The 18003-nt window shown below is 50.7% G+C and overlaps 2 protein-coding genes across 2 annotated transcripts; one reads left to right on the forward strand and one right to left on the reverse strand.

The window, feature by feature from the left end:
• The first annotated feature begins 942 nt into the window (after positions 1–942).
• On the forward strand, positions 943–1455 carry LOC138928684 (uncharacterized). Its single transcript, XM_070286182.1, has one exon. It carries the CDS (start codon positions 943–945, stop codon positions 1453–1455), a length of 513 nt encoding a protein of 170 aa, XP_070142283.1.
• Positions 1456–10867: 9412 nt separating this feature from the next.
• Positions 10868–11281, reverse strand: LOC138928685 (uncharacterized). Its single transcript, XM_070286183.1, has one exon. It carries the CDS (start codon positions 11279–11281, stop codon positions 10868–10870), a length of 414 nt encoding a protein of 137 aa, XP_070142284.1.
• Between the last annotated feature and the right edge of the window lie 6722 nt (positions 11282–18003).

An 18003-nucleotide genomic window follows, 5' to 3' on the forward strand; every position in this document is an offset into this window, starting at 1 on the left:
TATATTTTTTTTGTTATCTTCTAATGTTTCCTCGTTTTTTTCCTTCTTTAATTCTAACGCGATTCGTGTCGTACGTCACACGGCTGCGCCCCTCGGTCGGTTGGGCGGGAGGTGGAAACCCCGCGCGAAAAAGAAAGTCACCCAATGCGTTCTCTCTGATGATGAGTCTCCAAAGGGAATGCAGACAGCCGCAAATTTTATTCTGCTGGGACTGTGGCAGACGTGGCCTTCGCACAGTGGAATGCTGCCGCAGATCGGGAAACGGCTACGGGCCTCGAGCAGGCGGGAATCGCCCGAGGAACCCGAGAGCCTCCCCAAGCCAGTAAGCCAAGTTTGAAGACTAAAGCAGGGCAGGATCCAGGCGCAGGTTCGCATAAAAGGAAACACGTTTAAGGCCACCCTGGATACGGGAGCCACCCGAAGTTTCATTATCGAACAGCGGGCGGCGCAGATCGGACGTGGAAGAGATTGGCGAGAGATTCGCATCCGGATCCGATTGGATCCCATCGAGACCTCACCAGGGGTTTTGTAGTAACCATTCACCTGGGCCAACAGCAAGTAAAATGTTTCTTACTAGTGATGCCCACAGTGCTAGATGACATAGTACTAGGAATCGACTTCCTTTGTGGCATCAAGGCCATCATTAGCTGCGGAGGAGAACACTTGCAATTGGATTCGAGGGCGGAATTAACCTGCGAGGTACAAAACATCACGGAAACTTCAGCGAGGAACGACGCACCGAACGACGAGTGCGTGGCTGCTCCTTCTGGAATCCTGCGAAGCAACGAGGAAAACCCGGAAATTTCAGCGAGGAACGACGCACCGAACGAGGAGTGCGTGGCTGCTCCTTCTGGAATCCTGCGAAGCAACGAGGATAACCCGGAAATTTCAGCGAGGAACGACGCACCGAACGAGGAGTGCGTGGCTGGTCCTTCTGGAATCATGCGAAGCAATGAGGAAAACCCGGAAATTTCTGCGAGGAACGACGCACCGAACGAGGAGTGCGTGGCTGCTCCTTCTGGAATCATGCGAAGCAACGAGGAAAACCCGGAAATTTCAGCAAGGAACGACGCACCGAACGAGGAGTGCGTGGCTGCTCCTTCTGGAATCCTACGAAGCAACGAGGAAAACCCGGAAATTTCAGCAAGGAACGACGCACCGAACGAGAAGTGCGTGGCTGCTCCTTCTGGAATCCGGCGAAGCAACGAGGAAAGCCCGGAAATTTCAGCGAGGAACGACGCACCGAACGAGGAGTGCTTGGCTACTCCTTCTGGAATCCTGCGATGCAACGAGGAAAACCCGGAGATGTCGGAGAGGAACGACGCACTAAACGAGGAGTGCGTGGCTGATTCCCCCGGAATATCCAGGAGCAACGTGGGGAGACCCCCACAGTCAAACACAGACGACCGAATCGTGCCAGACGGAACCGAAACCGCCACGGAGACCCGATGGTAAGGGAGGCCCAACCTAGTTGGACTTCGGCCTTGCCTACCAGCAGCCAGACCGCTCGACAACATAATCCTTTTCGGCAAGGGCCAGAGACACCTCAACCAACCAGGAAAGTCCGGTTTCGAGAACCAATTGTGGAAAGCGAATACGGCGTTAGGCCTGACGAAACAACATTAACGGACCTCCAAAGGGAGGAAAGCCTAGCCAGCATTGACACCAACCCGAGCTTGACAGCGGCACCGTACACCATGGATCCGAGGGTGAGTGCTCTTCTGCAGACCGAATTAGATAAGTTTGACCATCTGGCGGGCACTTCTAATATCGCGGAACATCATATCGTTATGAGAGATGACAAACCCATTAAGCAGCGAAATTACCCGAAAAATCCAGCAATGCAAGCAGTTATAAAAAAATAAGTAGATGAACTATTGCGGGATGGACGGATCGAACCATCAAAAAGCCCTCATAGTGCAACAATTGTACTAGTCGGGAAAAAGACAGGCGATATCCGAATGTGCGTGGATTATCGGCAACTGAACGCGCGATCAGTCCCCGACGCGTACCCCCTACACAGAATTCATCACATTCTGGAACGCTTACGGAACGCGCGGTTCATTTCAACGCTCGACCTTAAGAGTGGATACTGGAAAATTCCGGTCGCGCCTGCCAGTTGGGAATACACCGCTTTTACCGTCCCGGGACGAGGCCTCTTCCATTGGAAGGTGATGCCATTCTGGTTACATTCAGCCCCCGCGACGTTTCAAAGAACTCTCGATAGCGTCATAGGTCCGGAGTTAGAACCCTCAGCTTTCGCGTACTTAGATGTCATCATTGTTATCGGCACAGCTCTCGACGAACACATCGAAAACCTGCGTGAAGTATTTAGACGACTCCGGCAAGCTAATCTGAAGCTCAACCGAGACAAATGTAGTTTCTTTCAGCGGAGTCTAAAATACCTGGGTCACGTGATAAGCGAGTCAGGGATTCACACTGACCCTGATAAGATCGCCGCGATTCGCGAACTACAACCGCCTACGAATGTCGGTGAATTACGACGCTGCCTCGGTGTCGCGTCGTGGTAGAAATTTTCCCTGCAAACCGACGCTAGCGATCACGGGTTAGGAGCAGTCCTACTACAAAGCATCGACGGGGTAGAGCGAGTCATAGCTTATGCCAGTCGACGATTAACCCGAGCTGAGGAAAATTACTCAGTAACAGAAAAGGAGTGCCTCGCGATCGTATGGGCCATTCGCAAAATGCTTTGCTACCTGGAAGGGTATCGGTTCGAAGTCGTGACGGACCATCTGGCTCTAAAATGGCTAAACTCAATCGACAACCCAACCGGACGAATCGCCAGATGGGCACTCGAACTACAACAATATCAGTTCGGCGTTCAATATCGACGAGAGAAATTCAACATAGTAGCCGACGCCCTTTCCCGTCATCCCTTGGACACGGTACAACAAGCCAACGTAGAGCCATCCCAATGCAAATGGGTGTGCAAGATGATACTTCAAGTGACTCAGGAACCGGGAAAATTCCCAGACTACCGGATCGAAGGAGGCCAGCTGTACCGGATGACGGGGAATACACCCCAGGAGGAAGACCAGATACCGTGGAAGCTATGCGTTGGCCAGGAGTACCGCCAACGAGTCACGATCATCCGACAGCTGGACATCGCGGGACACGAAAAACCGGCAAGCGCGTAGCGCAAGGGTATTACTGGCCAGGACTTTTCAGGGAAGTCACAAAATACGTACGACGGTGGCCCACCTGCCAAAAATACAAGGTAAGCCAACTTAAACCCGCCGGCCGGATGTTAACACGCCAAGTCGAAGAACCGTTCAGCGTAGTATGTGCGGACTTCATGGGCCCATTTCCACGTTCTCGTCATGGAAATACCATGTTACTGGTATTTTTGGACGCATTCACTAAACGGGTAGAATTAGTCCCACTCCGGAATGCGACAACACCTCATCTGAAACGATCGTTCCGGAATCGGATTCTGAGTCGCTTTGGCGTTCCACATACATTCGTATGTGACAACGGGACCCAGTTCACCAGCCGGTCTTTTAAAACGTTCTGCAAAAATCTTGGGATGGAACTTCAGCACACAGCTCCCTACACTCCACAACAGAACTAAACAGAGTGGGCAAACAGGACCATAAAAACGATGCTGGCCCTGTACTTGGATGGAGCTGAACAAAACACCTGGGACGAGCTACTCCCCGAACTCTCGCTGGCCATAAACTCAAGCGTTTCAGACACCACAGGGTTCAGCCCCGCCTTCATCATGCAAGGGAGGGAACCGAGACTACCCAATACCTTGTTCGATCAAGCCACGCCGACTCACACGTCGAATCAGCCACCACCAGGAAAGAAGGCGGAACAGATGCAGGAATTGTTCCGGATCGTCAAAGACAACAGCGAGCGAGCATCCAACGAACAAAGACGGCACTACAATCTCAGATGCCGGGAATGGCGACCGGCCGTGGGATCGCTGGTACTCCTCCGCCGCCACGTACTATCCAAGGCTTCAAAAGGAATTCACTGCAAAGTTGGCGGCCAAAAACGCTGGACCATACAAGGTTCACAAGTTCCTGTCTCCTAATCTTTTACAATTACAGGTGCCTGGGAGTCGACGACGACGCACAGCAGGACTAGGGGACGTAAAGGAATACCATTACGAGGATACCGACCACGACGAGCCACCCGCTGCCACAGAGGGGACCAAGTCTTGAGAAAAGGGGGCCACATGCTGGTAGTTGCGACTACCCAACGTCCCTCCCCATCAAGGGGGAACTCAGTGACTGGCCACTCAAAAAATTTTTTCGTTATTTACTATTATCACTAAAACCTTGTTAGACTAAGAAAATGCGAGTTACGTAGGAAGGAGCTAGGTTTAGTTTAGTCGTTCGCACTCATAGGGATATCAAATATTTAAGATATACTAAGTTTCTTTACCCGCAGTGCCATGAGTTCAAGAGAGCCAAAACGCCCAGTGACGGGTACCGTACGACGACGTAGAGATGGAGGAGGCACTGAACAATTCGATACAAGACCTCCTGAGCGATCCACTGTGGGAGCCAGACCAGCTGATCCTGAAGGCTGAGGCCACCGGCCTCTCCCTGGAGGACGTCCTCGACCTCTGCGTCCCACCAGGGCACTATAGGGCATTTGACCGATTTTTTGGAATAAATTAATAACTCGCGAACTATGTAACATATTTGAATGAGGTTTTTTTATAGTGTTCTACATATCCTTACACACATGTTGGAAAAGGAAAAATACCCCCCCCCCCCAAAATTAAAAAAAAAAAATTTTTTTTTTTTTATATAGCAAATTTTTCTACATATATTTTTTATTTTCAATTTCAATGTTGTAGAATATAATAGGATACATATGTATCTGCCTTCCTGCTCTTTGCTTCCTCTCAAATTGAAGATTACTGCTCTTTGGTGAAGCCTTGATCAAGTTTTAAAGCCAAAGTCTCCTCTGTCGAAGAACGTACAGGCTGCTCAATGGGCTTGCATTTGAACATGTTGGTTTGTGCTGGATTTAAGCTAGTAACTTTAATATAACAGGCAGATATGTTTTTTTTAATGTTTTCGAGCTTCTATGCCTGCTGCTTAAATCAGATAACCGCTGAGATATAGTTAGCTTCATCAATTTTCCCTCTTGAACATTTTAACCAAAATGATATTTTTAGACGTTCAGCGGTTCTTTGCTTAGATTTGCTTGCATATCCAATCAAATTTAAGCTAAAATTGCCTTCCATCCACTTTGAATATTTTTTCGATAACTTATCCATCTTCCTCTGGCATTTTCGCCATTTTTGTAATAAGTTTACGGAAGAAAGTCGGGATTTTTCTTTTAAAAAGCTTTGATTTATCTCAAAAAGATTGAGATCAACTTGCTTGATTTATCTTAACAAGAAAGGGATCAACTTGCTTGCTCACTAACGTCTCAAAGACCCTTTTGCTTATGCTACATATCCAGCAACGTTCTGTTTCTGATCAAGAGATTGGTTTAAAAGAAATTAAATTACGCGAAAAGTCGCACGAAGCGCACGATGAGACAAAATGTTCTGAGTTCGCAATTAATGACTCTACTAAATGGATATAGACACTCACTAGACAAAGTTAAACATTTTTTTAAAACTCTAATGAAAGTTGAACTTTCTTTCCAAAACCCAAACGAAAACATCACCTGCTACATTTACAAATTGTTAGTATTCGACGCACACATCAAGCAACATATTAGTATTTACAAAAAGTACATACCTGCAGAATTACTAACCAATTTAAATTAGAATTTTTCACTTAATTTTATTAGAGAAATACTGTTTTCAAAATGAGCTTCAAAGTTCGGCAAAAAGTAAACAAACCCTGTGCGCTTGCAACAGCTGACTTTAACAGTTGGTATTTAAATACTAGACTGTAAAGTTAACATTTGCGGTATGTTAGAAAACAGCTTGATGTTTTCTTAATACATTAAAATAAAAAAATCGAAAATCGGCATACTTTTGAAAATTACATTTATTCCAAAAAATCGGTCAAACGCCCAATAGTGCAGGGGACCCGCTGGGAAGCATAGGCTATGGAGAAGTTGAACCAGACGGCAGATTTGGAAGCTACCGCAACCCGAGCCCGCCGCGGCAGCGATCCCCTGCTGGCCAATTGCAGAAAGTTGCAGTACCAACTAGCTCCAGCGAAACATCCAGCGGGACATCAAGCGGCGCCATCCCAGGCAGTTCGGGCGGATCCTCGCGTGACGCCTTGTTACCCGGATCCAGCGGATCCTCTTGCGACGCGCTGCTACCCAGCTCAGGTGGTTCCTCCGCCGACGCCACACAGCCCAGCGTTGACAGGTCTGGCAGGGACGCCATGCTGCCCTCCATCAGGGAAGTGGCCAGGACGACCGTCGAGATGCACAACCTACAGCCAAGGTACGAAGACATCTCCAGTGCCTACGAAACAGAAGCCACGGCCCGGTCGTTCGCCACAGCGCACTCCGAAGCAGGAACCCGGCTGTCCAGCGCCACCACGGATGAGGTCATAGAGATATCGGATTCCGACGACCGAAGCACGCCCCTGTGGAGGGAGATACAACCACGACCAGAGACTCCACCGCCGTCTTACCAGGAACTGTTCGGGCCAGGCCCCTACGACAGCCCCCGCACCATGGCCAAGAAGCACCAGCCAGCAGCCCGTAACCCCAGGGCAGAGAACAGCAACACCAGCAACGAGCTGCTCATGGAGGGCCCCAGCACATCCGGCCAAGCAGCCAGGGCACGGGCATCCGTACAACAGCAGAGTCGCAACAACACCCGGCGACTTAGCGGCGACAACACGAGCAACGAGCTGCTCATGGAGGGCCCCAGCACGTCCGGCCAAGCAGCCAGGGTGCGGGCAGCCGTACACCAACAGAGTGGCGACAACAACCGGACGCCCCAACCAGCGCCGCCGAGCCGCACGGTCAAGGGGAAGTTCCTCCACGGACAGCTCCCCTGAGCCAACACCGAGATCCGAGATGATTCACATTTTGCTTATATGTACATAGTTAGGATTTAAGTAAATAGTTTAAGTTCATAATCAATAGTTTTAAATCTATATACCGCAGTAGTTTTAAGCGACAAAACCTGAAGTTAAATAATTTAAGTTAGCCCTAAGTGGCAACCCAAAACTATCGAATAAGTTAGGAGAATTGTTGAATTTCCGGCCGAAGCCAGGACACCAACCACGATCACGCCATGGAAAATACCAAGGAGAAATCCCCGATAAAATCCCACAGGGAAGGTTTCCTGGGAACGAGACCAACAGCCACACTGACTTCCGGGACTTTTGCACGCGGCGAGAGAAGTTCAGAGTTTTTGCAAAGCGGAGAAAACGTTGGGGAAAATAAACTAAGCCCAAAATTCAACCGACGCGTGGCCAGGAAGTGGAATCAATCAACCGACGAGACATCGAAACACTGGCTTCGGCAAGCAGGGTGAGCATAACGAGTGCGACAGGGACAGATAGGGATTAGAAAGGAAAAGTCCAGAAAATAAAAGTAAAAGTAACTCGAAATCAAAGTGTAACAATTATTTGTGCAAGTATTAAGCCCCGATCGTGCCGTCTGTGAGTATTCCGGGCATGTGCGCAGTAGTTTTCTCGACAGGATTAGCCGCGCTGGTGCCGTCTGCGAGTATTCCGGGCACATGCGCAGTAGTTTTCTCGACATAATTAGTCGCGACAGTGCCGTCTGCGAGTATTCCGGGCATTTGCGCATTAGTTAGGGCTGCCAGTATTAATTCTGATTTTGCTGTCTGCGAGTATTCCGGGCATTTTAGTAGTAGGTTCCGCTTGTCAGAATTAGCCGCGATTGTGCCGTCGGCGAGTATTCCGGGCCAGGGACAATATTTGTGGCCACCAGTATTACCTCCGTTAATGCCGACCGTAAGTACTCCGGGCATTTTCGTAGAAGGATTTCGGGCACTCGCGTAAAGTTTGTACCACCAGGGCTTGCTACGGTCGCGTCAGAGCGTAGCCATACATATGCGTTATAGATTCTCATATTCATATATATTTTTTCCATAAGCGTCCGTCGCGGCATAGCCACCGGTACGCGACTCGGTGACCCGAGTAAGAATTTTTACCAAATATAATATTATGAATCCCCTCCTCAACTGTCTCAAAGATAAAAAAAATTTATCTGATGAGGACTCTGGGCGGACTGAGACGCCGACCCCAGCAAAATGCATCCTTACAATATTTTATTTTTTTTTTTTTTATTCTTTGCTTTTATTTATTGAATCTTCTCATTTAATAAGTGTATCAAATCTTACAATACTACCTAACTAACAGTCATGAGACTGGTATAGGGTAAATGGCCCTGACTAATAATGGCTGGGTTGGATGGTCGTTACGTAGTAGACGGCTTCTTCTGGAAACTCGTATTAAGTCCCTTGCTAGAAGATTTGGGTGGGCGGAGAGTTTTTCCTTGTACGACGCTTTTTGTTTTTCTATTTCGTTCTTAACTGCAGGAATGCCGAGATCCCTGTGGATGTTTTCATTGCGAATATACCATGGTGCCCCAGTGATAGTTCTCAGGATTTTTGATTGGGCGCGCTGTATGATGTCTAGATTGGTGCTGCACGCGTTCCCCCAGAGCTGGGAGCCATACGTCCATATTCGCTTTAGTGTGGAGTTGTAGAGCAGGACCTTGTAGTCCAGACACAGGGGCGATCGGGAGTTTATGAGCCAGTGGAGGCTGCTGGCTTTTAGTTTTAGATGAAGTTTCTTGCATTCAATATGTCTTCGCCATGTTAGGCGTCTGTCCAGGTGGACGCCCAGGTACGTTACCACGTTGACTTCGGGGAGTGAACGTTATGTGCTTACACTTTTGTTCATTTATTTTGATACGCCAGTCAGATAGCCACTTCTCGACTACCTTGAGGTGGTTGGCGAGCTGGGCTGTTGCACGGACTGAGCATCTGGAACGGCTGAGGATCGCAGTGTCATCAGCGAAAGTGGATAATGTTAGCTGGTCGCTTGTGGGGATATCCGCTGTGTATAGGACAAATAGGGTGCTTCCTTGTGGGACTCCAGCTTCGATTGAATAGGTGCCGGATGTTGTTGCGTTGCACCTCACTGCGAAGACTCTGTTGTAGAGATACGACTCAAGTAATTTGTGTGTGTATACCGGCAAAAGTGTTTTTATTTTGTGCATGAGGCCGTTGAGCCAGACGCGGTCGAATGCTTGAGAAACATCGAGAAATGTCGCGCTGCAATATTCTCGATGCTCGAAGGCTGTGCGAATTTCTGATGTTATTCTGTTAACTTGCTCGATAGTTCCATGTTTTTCTCTGAAGCCAAATTGATGAGCTGGGATGATGTTGTGAGCTCCCAGATAAGGAATAATGCATTTTTCAAATAACTTGGACAAGCATGATAGTAGACTTATTGGTCGGTAAGATGATGGAGTCGTGTGGTCTTTTTCGGGTTTCGGTAACATTATAATTATAGATTTTTTCCATTTTGTTGGGTAATGGCCGAGACTTATGATCCCATTGAAGATTTAACAGATGACCTCAATAGCACAATTCGGAAGTTCAATTATCATTTTTGAGTTATTAGGTCATCGCCGGGAGCCTTTTTCGGCTTCAGTTCCCTGATGACCTTCGTTATCTCGTTCGGACGAAATGAAGCTGGAGTAGATTCCGTTTCAGTGTGGATTTGCGGTAGTTGAAATGGATTTGCAGCAGGGCTCGGCTGGAAAACGCCCTGGAGATGTGAGGCAAAAGTTTCGGCTCTGTCTTAGTCGCTGCGGGCCCAGCAACCAGATGACTTTCTTATCGGGGTGATGGTTTCAGCCGGTGAGCTTAAATTTGGGTGAGCTCTCCATAAGGGATGCTTTGTGCTGGTTGGCGAGAGTTTTTCAATATATCATAACTGTGCTTTTTCGGCATCTTGCTTCAGGGCCCGGCTTAGTTTGCGTGTGGCTTCATTTAGACGTTGCTTTGAGCATGGCGATCTATTGGTTTGCCACGCCCGTCGCAGACGCCTCTTTTCTTGGATAAGCTGTTCAATTTGCTGGTTCGTTTTGAATTTGATTTTTTGCAGATCCGTCTGTTGTGGTGTAGAGATTCTGGCTGCAGTCACAAGTACCTCTTCCAGTGCGGAGGTGGAGGAGTCGATGTCGGCTTCAGTATTGAGCTGGGGGGCTAGCTCAATGTGGGAACTTTTTGTATTTCATCCAATTAGTTCTGTGCGACGTCAGCCTGTAGGGGCGATCCGTAGTTTCTGGGCTTTGAAGGAGGGTTATCAACAGCGGCGAGTGATCTGAAGAAAGGTCTGGAAGGGCCTTGGCGTTTATTAAATTGCGTGGGATGTTTTTTGTCACCACGAAGTCAATTAGATCGGGTATCTTTCTGGGGTCTGCTGGCCAATATGTGGGGCTACCAGGGGAAACGTAGTCCAGCTTATTTCTCACATTGATGAGAGCGTTATACAGTTGTCTTCCCTTGGGGGTCACGAGGCGGGATCCCCAATGCGTGTGCTTGGCGTTGTAATCACCTGCAGCCATGAAACGATCTCCAAGAGAGTTGTAAAAGTCCATGAATTGGCCTTCAGAGATTGTAAAGCGAGGTGGGCAGTAGACAGCAGCAATGCAAAGGTTGCCGTTACCTGACTGCACTTTAATGGACGTAGCTTGCAAGTAATTTGTTGGAAACCTTTGGTGAAAGTGGTGTTTGATGCGTTCTCTGATGAGGGTGCCGGTCCCGCCGTTTTTTTTTTTTTGTAATTCGTTTATTGTGGAAAAGAATAAATACAATAGTGGGGTATAGAAGGGTTGGGTCACACAAGTATCGGGACGGTTAGCTCGCGCGGTACGGCCGCGAAGCAATGCTTCGCGCCTGGGGTTTGATCCCGACCTATGTTGCCTCGCTGTTCCTACGTCGCTCCTCCGCTCGGAGCTCCGTCATTACTTTCGCTGCGAAGTCCGACACGGCCTGCCAATTCTCTTCGGACATTAGCATTAGTGGAACGAACGTTTCCACTGAGATGGTGCTTCCCAGCCTGGCCTCCAGTGTATCTCGCTCACCGGCAAATCTCACACAGCTAAAAACTGAGTGTTCTGCCGTCTCCTCCAACTGTCCTTGACAGTGCGCGCAGTTATCAGCTTCCTCGTGGCCGAATCTCCGCAAGTTGTTCCGGAAGCAGCCGTGGCCGCTGAGGATCTGGGTCAGGTGGAAATTAACCTGGCCGTGCTTCCTCTTCAGCCAGCAGTCCAGGTGGGGAATCAGGCGATACGTCCATCTTCCCTTGGACGTAGACTCCCATCGCATTTGTCACGCTGCAGATGTGGCGTCTTTCGCCGCGGAGCGAAACACCTGTTTCTCACGAAGAGTCAGCGTCCTGCCGTTTGACTGGCCGTAGATACTGGCCCTCTCCGTTGCCAGCAGGTCCACCGGTGGAGTCCCAGCTAGGACCAACGCAGCCTGCTCGGACACCGTCCTAAAGGCGCTGCAGATTCGAAGTGCCGCGAGGCGATGGGCCGAGTTCAGACCGCGACTATAGGCCGGTGTCGTTAGTGCATGCCCCCACACTGGTGCCGCATAGAGCATGCTGGCTGTAGCTACGCTGGACAGTAGCAGCCTGCTCGCCTGCTTCGGGCCCCTGTGGTTCAGCATTAATCTGCCGACTGCTCTCACCGCTGTGGTGGCCTTTGTGCTAGCAAACGTTAGGTGCTCGCGGAAGGATAGCCTCGTATCGATCATCGATGATTGCGACCTCCGCCTTCTTCCGGCTGCTCACCAGCACGGCTTCCGTTTTCTGTGGCGCTAGTTGTAGGCCAACACTAGACAGCCACGAGTTTATGCGGCTGATACTCCTGTCGCACAGCTCTTCAGCTCCTGCGAGATGCAGAACACCATCGTACATGGCGTTCCACAACAGCAGTGCCAGGACCGACCCTTGGGGAACTCCGCAGGAAAGCTCTGTGGATCTGACACCGCCATCGGAGTCGTACACCAGGGTTCTGCCTCTAAAGTAGCTCTTCAGCAACTCCAGGAGATACGGGGGTACCCCATCTCGCCGTATTGAAGGCGTTACGGATGTCGAGCGTGGCTATCAGGCAGTACTCCTTCGCGCCTCCTTTCCACCGATGCCCCGCAATGGCTGCTTTTGCGATGCCCACCACTTTGGAGATGGCATCCATCGTCGACTTAGCCTTCCTGAAACCGAACTGGGAGTCGGATAGATCGCCGGCTGCGGCAATGGCCTTCTCGAGCGTCGTCCGGATCAATTGCTCCAGAACCTTGCCCGCCCCATCAATCAGGCAGATTGGTCTGTAGGCGGATGGGTCTTCAGGTGTCTTTCCTGGTTTCAGGAGCAGGACCAGCCTCTGGACCTTCCATCTCCCAGGAAATATACCTTCTCTAAGGCACCTTCCATAAAGGTCCGCGAATAAGTCCGGGCGAAGCGAGAGAGCAAGTCTCAGGGCTCTGTTGGGAACCAGGTCAGGGCCAGGGGCTTTCGCCTCCCTGATTCTCATCGCCGCAGCCAGGATTTCCGTCTCCAGGACTGGCTCGAACCCTTCCAGCGAGTGCGTCGCAATCTCCAGCGTGTCTCTGGGGTTATCCGTCTTCGGGAACAGATGTTCGACTATCCTGTCGATGCTCTCCGCGTCATGAGAGACGCTCTGTTTTACCCCATGGATCTTCTTGACGATGATCCTGTAGGCGTTTCCCCAGGGATCGTGGTCCGCGGTGTCACAAAGATCTAGGAAGCATTGGGTTTTGCATGCCCGGATTGTCGCCTTGAGAGCCATGCGGCATCTATGGAACTCTAACCGCCTCTCCAAGGTGGAGCTCGAGCGGTAGGAGCTCTGATACCGGCGCCTCGCCTTGATACACTCCGTTCTGGCCGCGGCGATCGTCTCGTTCCACCAGTACACAGAGTCCCTGTGACGAGAGTGGGCGCGCTTGGCAGCCATGCAGTCGTCGCATGCGGCCTGCAATTGGATCATGGCAGATTCCGCCATCTGCTCTGCAGAGCCATTTGCTTCCAACCTCTGCATATGCTCCGCGAAGGATTGGATGTCCAAAGTATCGGCCTTGTATCCCCTACGTGCTTGGGGGGGCAGTGGTGTGGGTTGCGCTCGCTCTGTATCCAGCGCGGTGAGGATCGCCGCGTGGTCGCTCCCCGTATAGACATCGCTCAGGACCCAGGTGCACTGGCCAGCCCTGGAGCAGCTCACAAACGTGAGGTCGACCACCGAACTCGCCCCGGCTCTGCTGAAGGTGGGCTGTGCCCCGGTGTTGATGAGTGTGACGTCGAGTGTGGAAAACGCCTCGAGGAGGGTCCTGCCTCTGGCGTTGGTGAGGCAGCTGCCCCAGTCCACCGCCCAGGCGTTGAAGTCTCCGGCTATAAGGCACGGAGTGTGGCACCTTGCGTCTGTGGCTAGCCGATCCACGGCGTCCCCAAACTCCTCGAGTGACATGCTCGGTGCCAGATAGACACTGAACATCCACCAGCCTGCCACCTTGGCACGCAGGAAGCCTCTCTCCGAGCGAAAGTCAGCCATTCCCTTGGGTGTACTGCCGCACGACCACAGAGCAGCTTTGCCAGAGCTGTCTACCGCCCAGTACGGGCCAGGGCCTACCCTATACGGCTCACTAATAGCGGCAATATCGGCACCGCGTTCACGGACCGATTGTGACAACAAGTCATGTGCTGCCGCACAGTGGTTCAGATTCAGTTGAACCACTATCATGCCCTTTTCGTTCTGACTGTACTACGCGACGTCACCAGGGGGCAGTGGAGGCTGCCCGCCTGGTGTTTCGTGTCGCTACCCTTTGCTTCGGCGCATCTAAAGCAGCGCGGACTGTTGTTGCAGGCGGCTATTTTATGGCCCTCCCGGCCACACCTGAAGCAGGAGCTGCTCCTGTCGGAGGTGCTGGTGCATCTGGCCGCTATATGCCCTGGCTCCATGCAGCGGAAGCATCTGGCACGGGATTCCACCATCCTGATGCGGGACCTCGTCCAACCGACTTTCACCTTCCCAAGACTATTTATGGAACCAGCCATTGTCTCTGAGACAGAGAAAGTTGCCACCTGGCCTCCACTTGCGAGGGAGCGGATGCTCTTAAGTGTAACGGAGCCAGGTGGAAGATTAGCCTATGAGGCGAGCTCTGCCGTAAGCTCCTCCCTGGTTACCAGCTCGTCCAGGTCCCGGATTAGGAGTGTGGTCTGCGGCGACACAGTGCGGATCGGCAAACTTCCGCCTATCACACTCCCAATCTGGTCCTTCAGAGCGGTAAGGGAAGTTTTCCGTACTCTGGTCACCTTGTCCCCGACTCCTGCCATTCTGGAGTCATGGGTGCGCGTGACCATGTTAAGGACCTCCATATAGGACATCTCTGCCGCGGGGGTTATGATGATCGCATCATTTCTGCCCCGCTTTCGGCCCTCTCGGCGCATGGTCGCGGCCCTCGTCTTCGGACCGGGATCGCAGTCGACATGCTTCTGCGCTCTTTCGGCGTTTTGGGTGGGAACCCTGGGTGGGGGGCGCGTGTTTGTGCGGCCGGTGGGGGCCGCACCGGGGTTACGGCTGGCGGGACGGGGACGACCTTTGGGAGAAGTCTGAGCGGCTTTCTCCGCCGTGGGCCGTGCCCGGGTCGTCGGTGGCGTGGTCTGGCTCCACTGGTCAACAGCTCCGATGGCAACGCCATCATTCCTATCATTCCCCTCTAGCAGCGAAATCTCCTCCTGGAGCTCCTTTAGTCGCGCAAAGGCATTCTTCATGGCCTGGTTTATGCTTCGGACTTTCTGCTCGTTAACCTTGGCTAACAAGTCGTCGAGGATCTGACCCATTTCCTTAATCTGCGGATTGGGCGCCTTGATCTTCTTCCGTGGGTGGGCCGTCACAGGGGGGCTAGGGGAGTCTCTTACTATCTTGGTGGGTGGGGTCGACGAACTCGTCTCCCGACCGATTGGATCCAGGACTATCTCCGAGTCTTGGCCAGACGCCGTGGGGCCGCCGCTAGGTGGGGTTCGCTGTTGCTTGGACCGCCTTTGGAAGGCTCCCAAGTCGTTTCCATCTTCACTTGTCGCTGATGAAAGAGCACCGGCCAAGTGGGCCGCCGGAGCTGCAGTGTGGGTTGGAATGTGGGTTAGGGCCTCCAGAATCCATGCCCTTGCCGCGGGAGCAACCGCGCGTGGATTTCCACATTTGTGGCTGCCACCTGGAGTAGTATTGTTATTACTCGACATTCCTTTTTGCGCATTATTGCCCAATGCGGGGCTGCATTTTATACCTTCTGCCAGGTGGGTAATAAACTGCCGGCCACTATGGCTCAGACGCAGACCAAGTAGCCGCCCAATGTGGGTCAGACGCTACCTGGGTTTGGGTTAGTGTGCAGCTGATACCTGCAGCCAGGTTAGTTCCACTGCCGGCCACTATGGCGCAGACGCAGATCACGCAGCCGCTCAGTATGGGCAGACGCTGCGTGGATTTAGTCGAATGAGTGTGGCGATCGCTTCCACCAGGTCGGGACGACACGGAGCCTCCCTCGCTGATCGAATATTTCCCTCCGACTTCTTACTGTTGGGGGTTATACCGCCCCGCCTCGGTCGCCAGAACCCCTTTTTGGGTGTACCGCCAGGGCGGAGGGGATGGCAGTCGGTCAGATCCGTGACCTTTTCCACCATTTGGCAACGTGTGCGAACCGACTCCTTGCCAAGGACTTCGGGCAGCAGCCCGGGAATATATGCTACGGATTTTCGCAGCGATCGTTAGCTGAAGCTTGTAGCAAGCAGCTTCTGTCACGTGCCGGGGTTTTTACACCATAGGTGGCGCTAATGTGCGTATGTAGAGTGCATCGCCGCTGCAGTGCTGCCACACAGCTGCATTGCGCTCGCTTCACTACATTGCACGCCAGCTGATCGAGCAATCAGCTCGATTCAGCTCCTTGATCATGCAGCCTCTGTAGTTAGCTGTGTGATTTCCTCCACAGTTTCCGCATTTTTTAGTTTTTGGGTCTTCTTTGTTCGCAGGGCAGTGTGCGGAATTGTGGAAGTCATCACAGACTGAGCAGGCTGACCGAAGGGTGCAGTATGTCCTTGTATGTCCATACTCCTGGCAATTTGTGCATTGCACAGGACCGTTGCGTTTGTGCGGTTCTTCCACGATGCAATAGGAACTGCAGATCGGGTGAACTTCATTCTTTTTCAGGGTTTTTCTTTCTGGCTCCAGTTCGACTTTGAAAAGTGGTTGCGGCTTTTTGTTTTTATTTATAATGTTGCTGACATTCTTGGCAAGGAAACCCTTGCCTTTCTGGGCTTCCACTATCTCAAAGAGGGCGACGTCTGGTTCAATTCCTTTTAACACGACTTGCAGTCCCTTGCTGCTTTTTAGTTGGTAGGTGTAAAAATTCTTTTTGGATTCTTCCAGGTATTTAGACACAGCCCGGAAGTGTTCTTCTGTTTTGGTTTGAATTTTTGTTTCGCAAATGTTCCCTTTAATAAGCGGAACAACATGAAAGTTTCCGTCCCCGACCAGCGCAACAATTTTGTTGACCAGGGCGTTTGAGCTTTTCTCCCTAAAATAAATGGGTGGGGGCTTTGGCTGTTTTTGAGTCTCCTGCTCCGGCTCTGCTTGGTTATTCTCACCAGCTGCTAGCGGAGAAAATCTGTTGGAGTTGTTTGGGTCGTAGCTTTTGGTGACACGGTTGATCTTAGGTTTGTTACAAACCGTGTTATGTGGGCTAAGTTTACGCTTAATTTGGATGTAGCGATCCATGCCAGTCTGTATGGCCGGAACCGCTTGTTGCTTATCGGAATTCACGGTTTTTGTTAAGATTGAATTTGGCGCTGCGGCCGTTGGCACCGATTTCGCAATATTGGTCGTTGGTTTAGTTGTTGCTGTTGCTTTTGCTACGTTTGCAGAAATTGCAGCTCTGCTTGTTGTTGGTGCGTCTTCCATCGAAGCCGGTGGTGGTGGGGTTTGGCATTGCGAGCTCCAAGATGTAGGAGCTGGAATGAGTAGGGCGGGTGAGCAAGAGGGCGCTCTCGTGCCGTCGGCGGTCAGTAGAGCCGGGTTGGGCTTGGTGGACGTTTTTTCTGTTTCGTTATCGCGAGTTGAGAAATAAGAGAAACAACCGTTTCTTTGGTTTACAGAGGTTCTACGCTCATTCTTTTGATCGCCGCTCATTATTTTGAGCTTTTTACGCGTGGCACCATATAAATGAACTTTGCAGCTCAAAAACACGTCTCACGCACTAATGTCCGTATGCCATACGCACTGTAGGGCTTGGCCTAGCTGACAGTACGTAGCTTAGAGTTCCTTACAATATTAAAATTGGATAGTGCTCTCTTGGGTAGCTCATTATACCCTTGCAGGGTATTATAATTTCAGTCAGAAGTTTGCAACGCAGTGAAGGAGACGTTTCCGACCCTATAAAGTATATATATTCTTGATCAGCATCAACAGCCGAGTCGATCTAGCCATGTCCGTCTGTCCGTCCGTCCGTCCGTCTGTCCATTTCTACGCAAACTAGTCTCTCAGTTTTAAAGCTATCTGAATGAAACTTTGCATTTAGTCTTCTATACACTCTCACTAATATGTCGGAACGGGCCGGATCGGACGACTATACCATATAGCTGCCATACAAATGTTCGATACATTTTTACAAAAAAAATTATAACTTGGCTGTTTTTCAATATTTTTGCATCATTTTTGAGATATTGCCATTTTATATTATTCCAGAATTTCAGTAAAATTTTTATGAATATCGGACGACTATACCTCAGAGCTTGCAAATAACTGTCGACAGTTTCTAGTTGTCTGCATATATGTGTATCTCTCTCACTCTTTACGAAAAGACTCAGAGAGCACCCGTTTCATGGGTTCTTGGAATCAGCTCGCGCGCGTTCAGAGCGAACTCGTTTTTTTCTATTCTGATTTGTTTCTGTTGTTTCATGAACCGTGGTCAGTGAACAAAAGTCTTTTGCGTATGTATTGGTATACATTCACACGCATAGGCAAGCAAATCGTTAAACGTTTAGT

This window comes from Drosophila kikkawai, chromosome 3R, assembly GCF_030179895.1.
Source record: "Drosophila kikkawai strain 14028-0561.14 chromosome 3R, DkikHiC1v2, whole genome shotgun sequence".
In the NCBI taxonomy this organism is placed as follows: Eukaryota; Metazoa; Arthropoda; class Insecta; order Diptera; family Drosophilidae; genus Drosophila; species Drosophila kikkawai.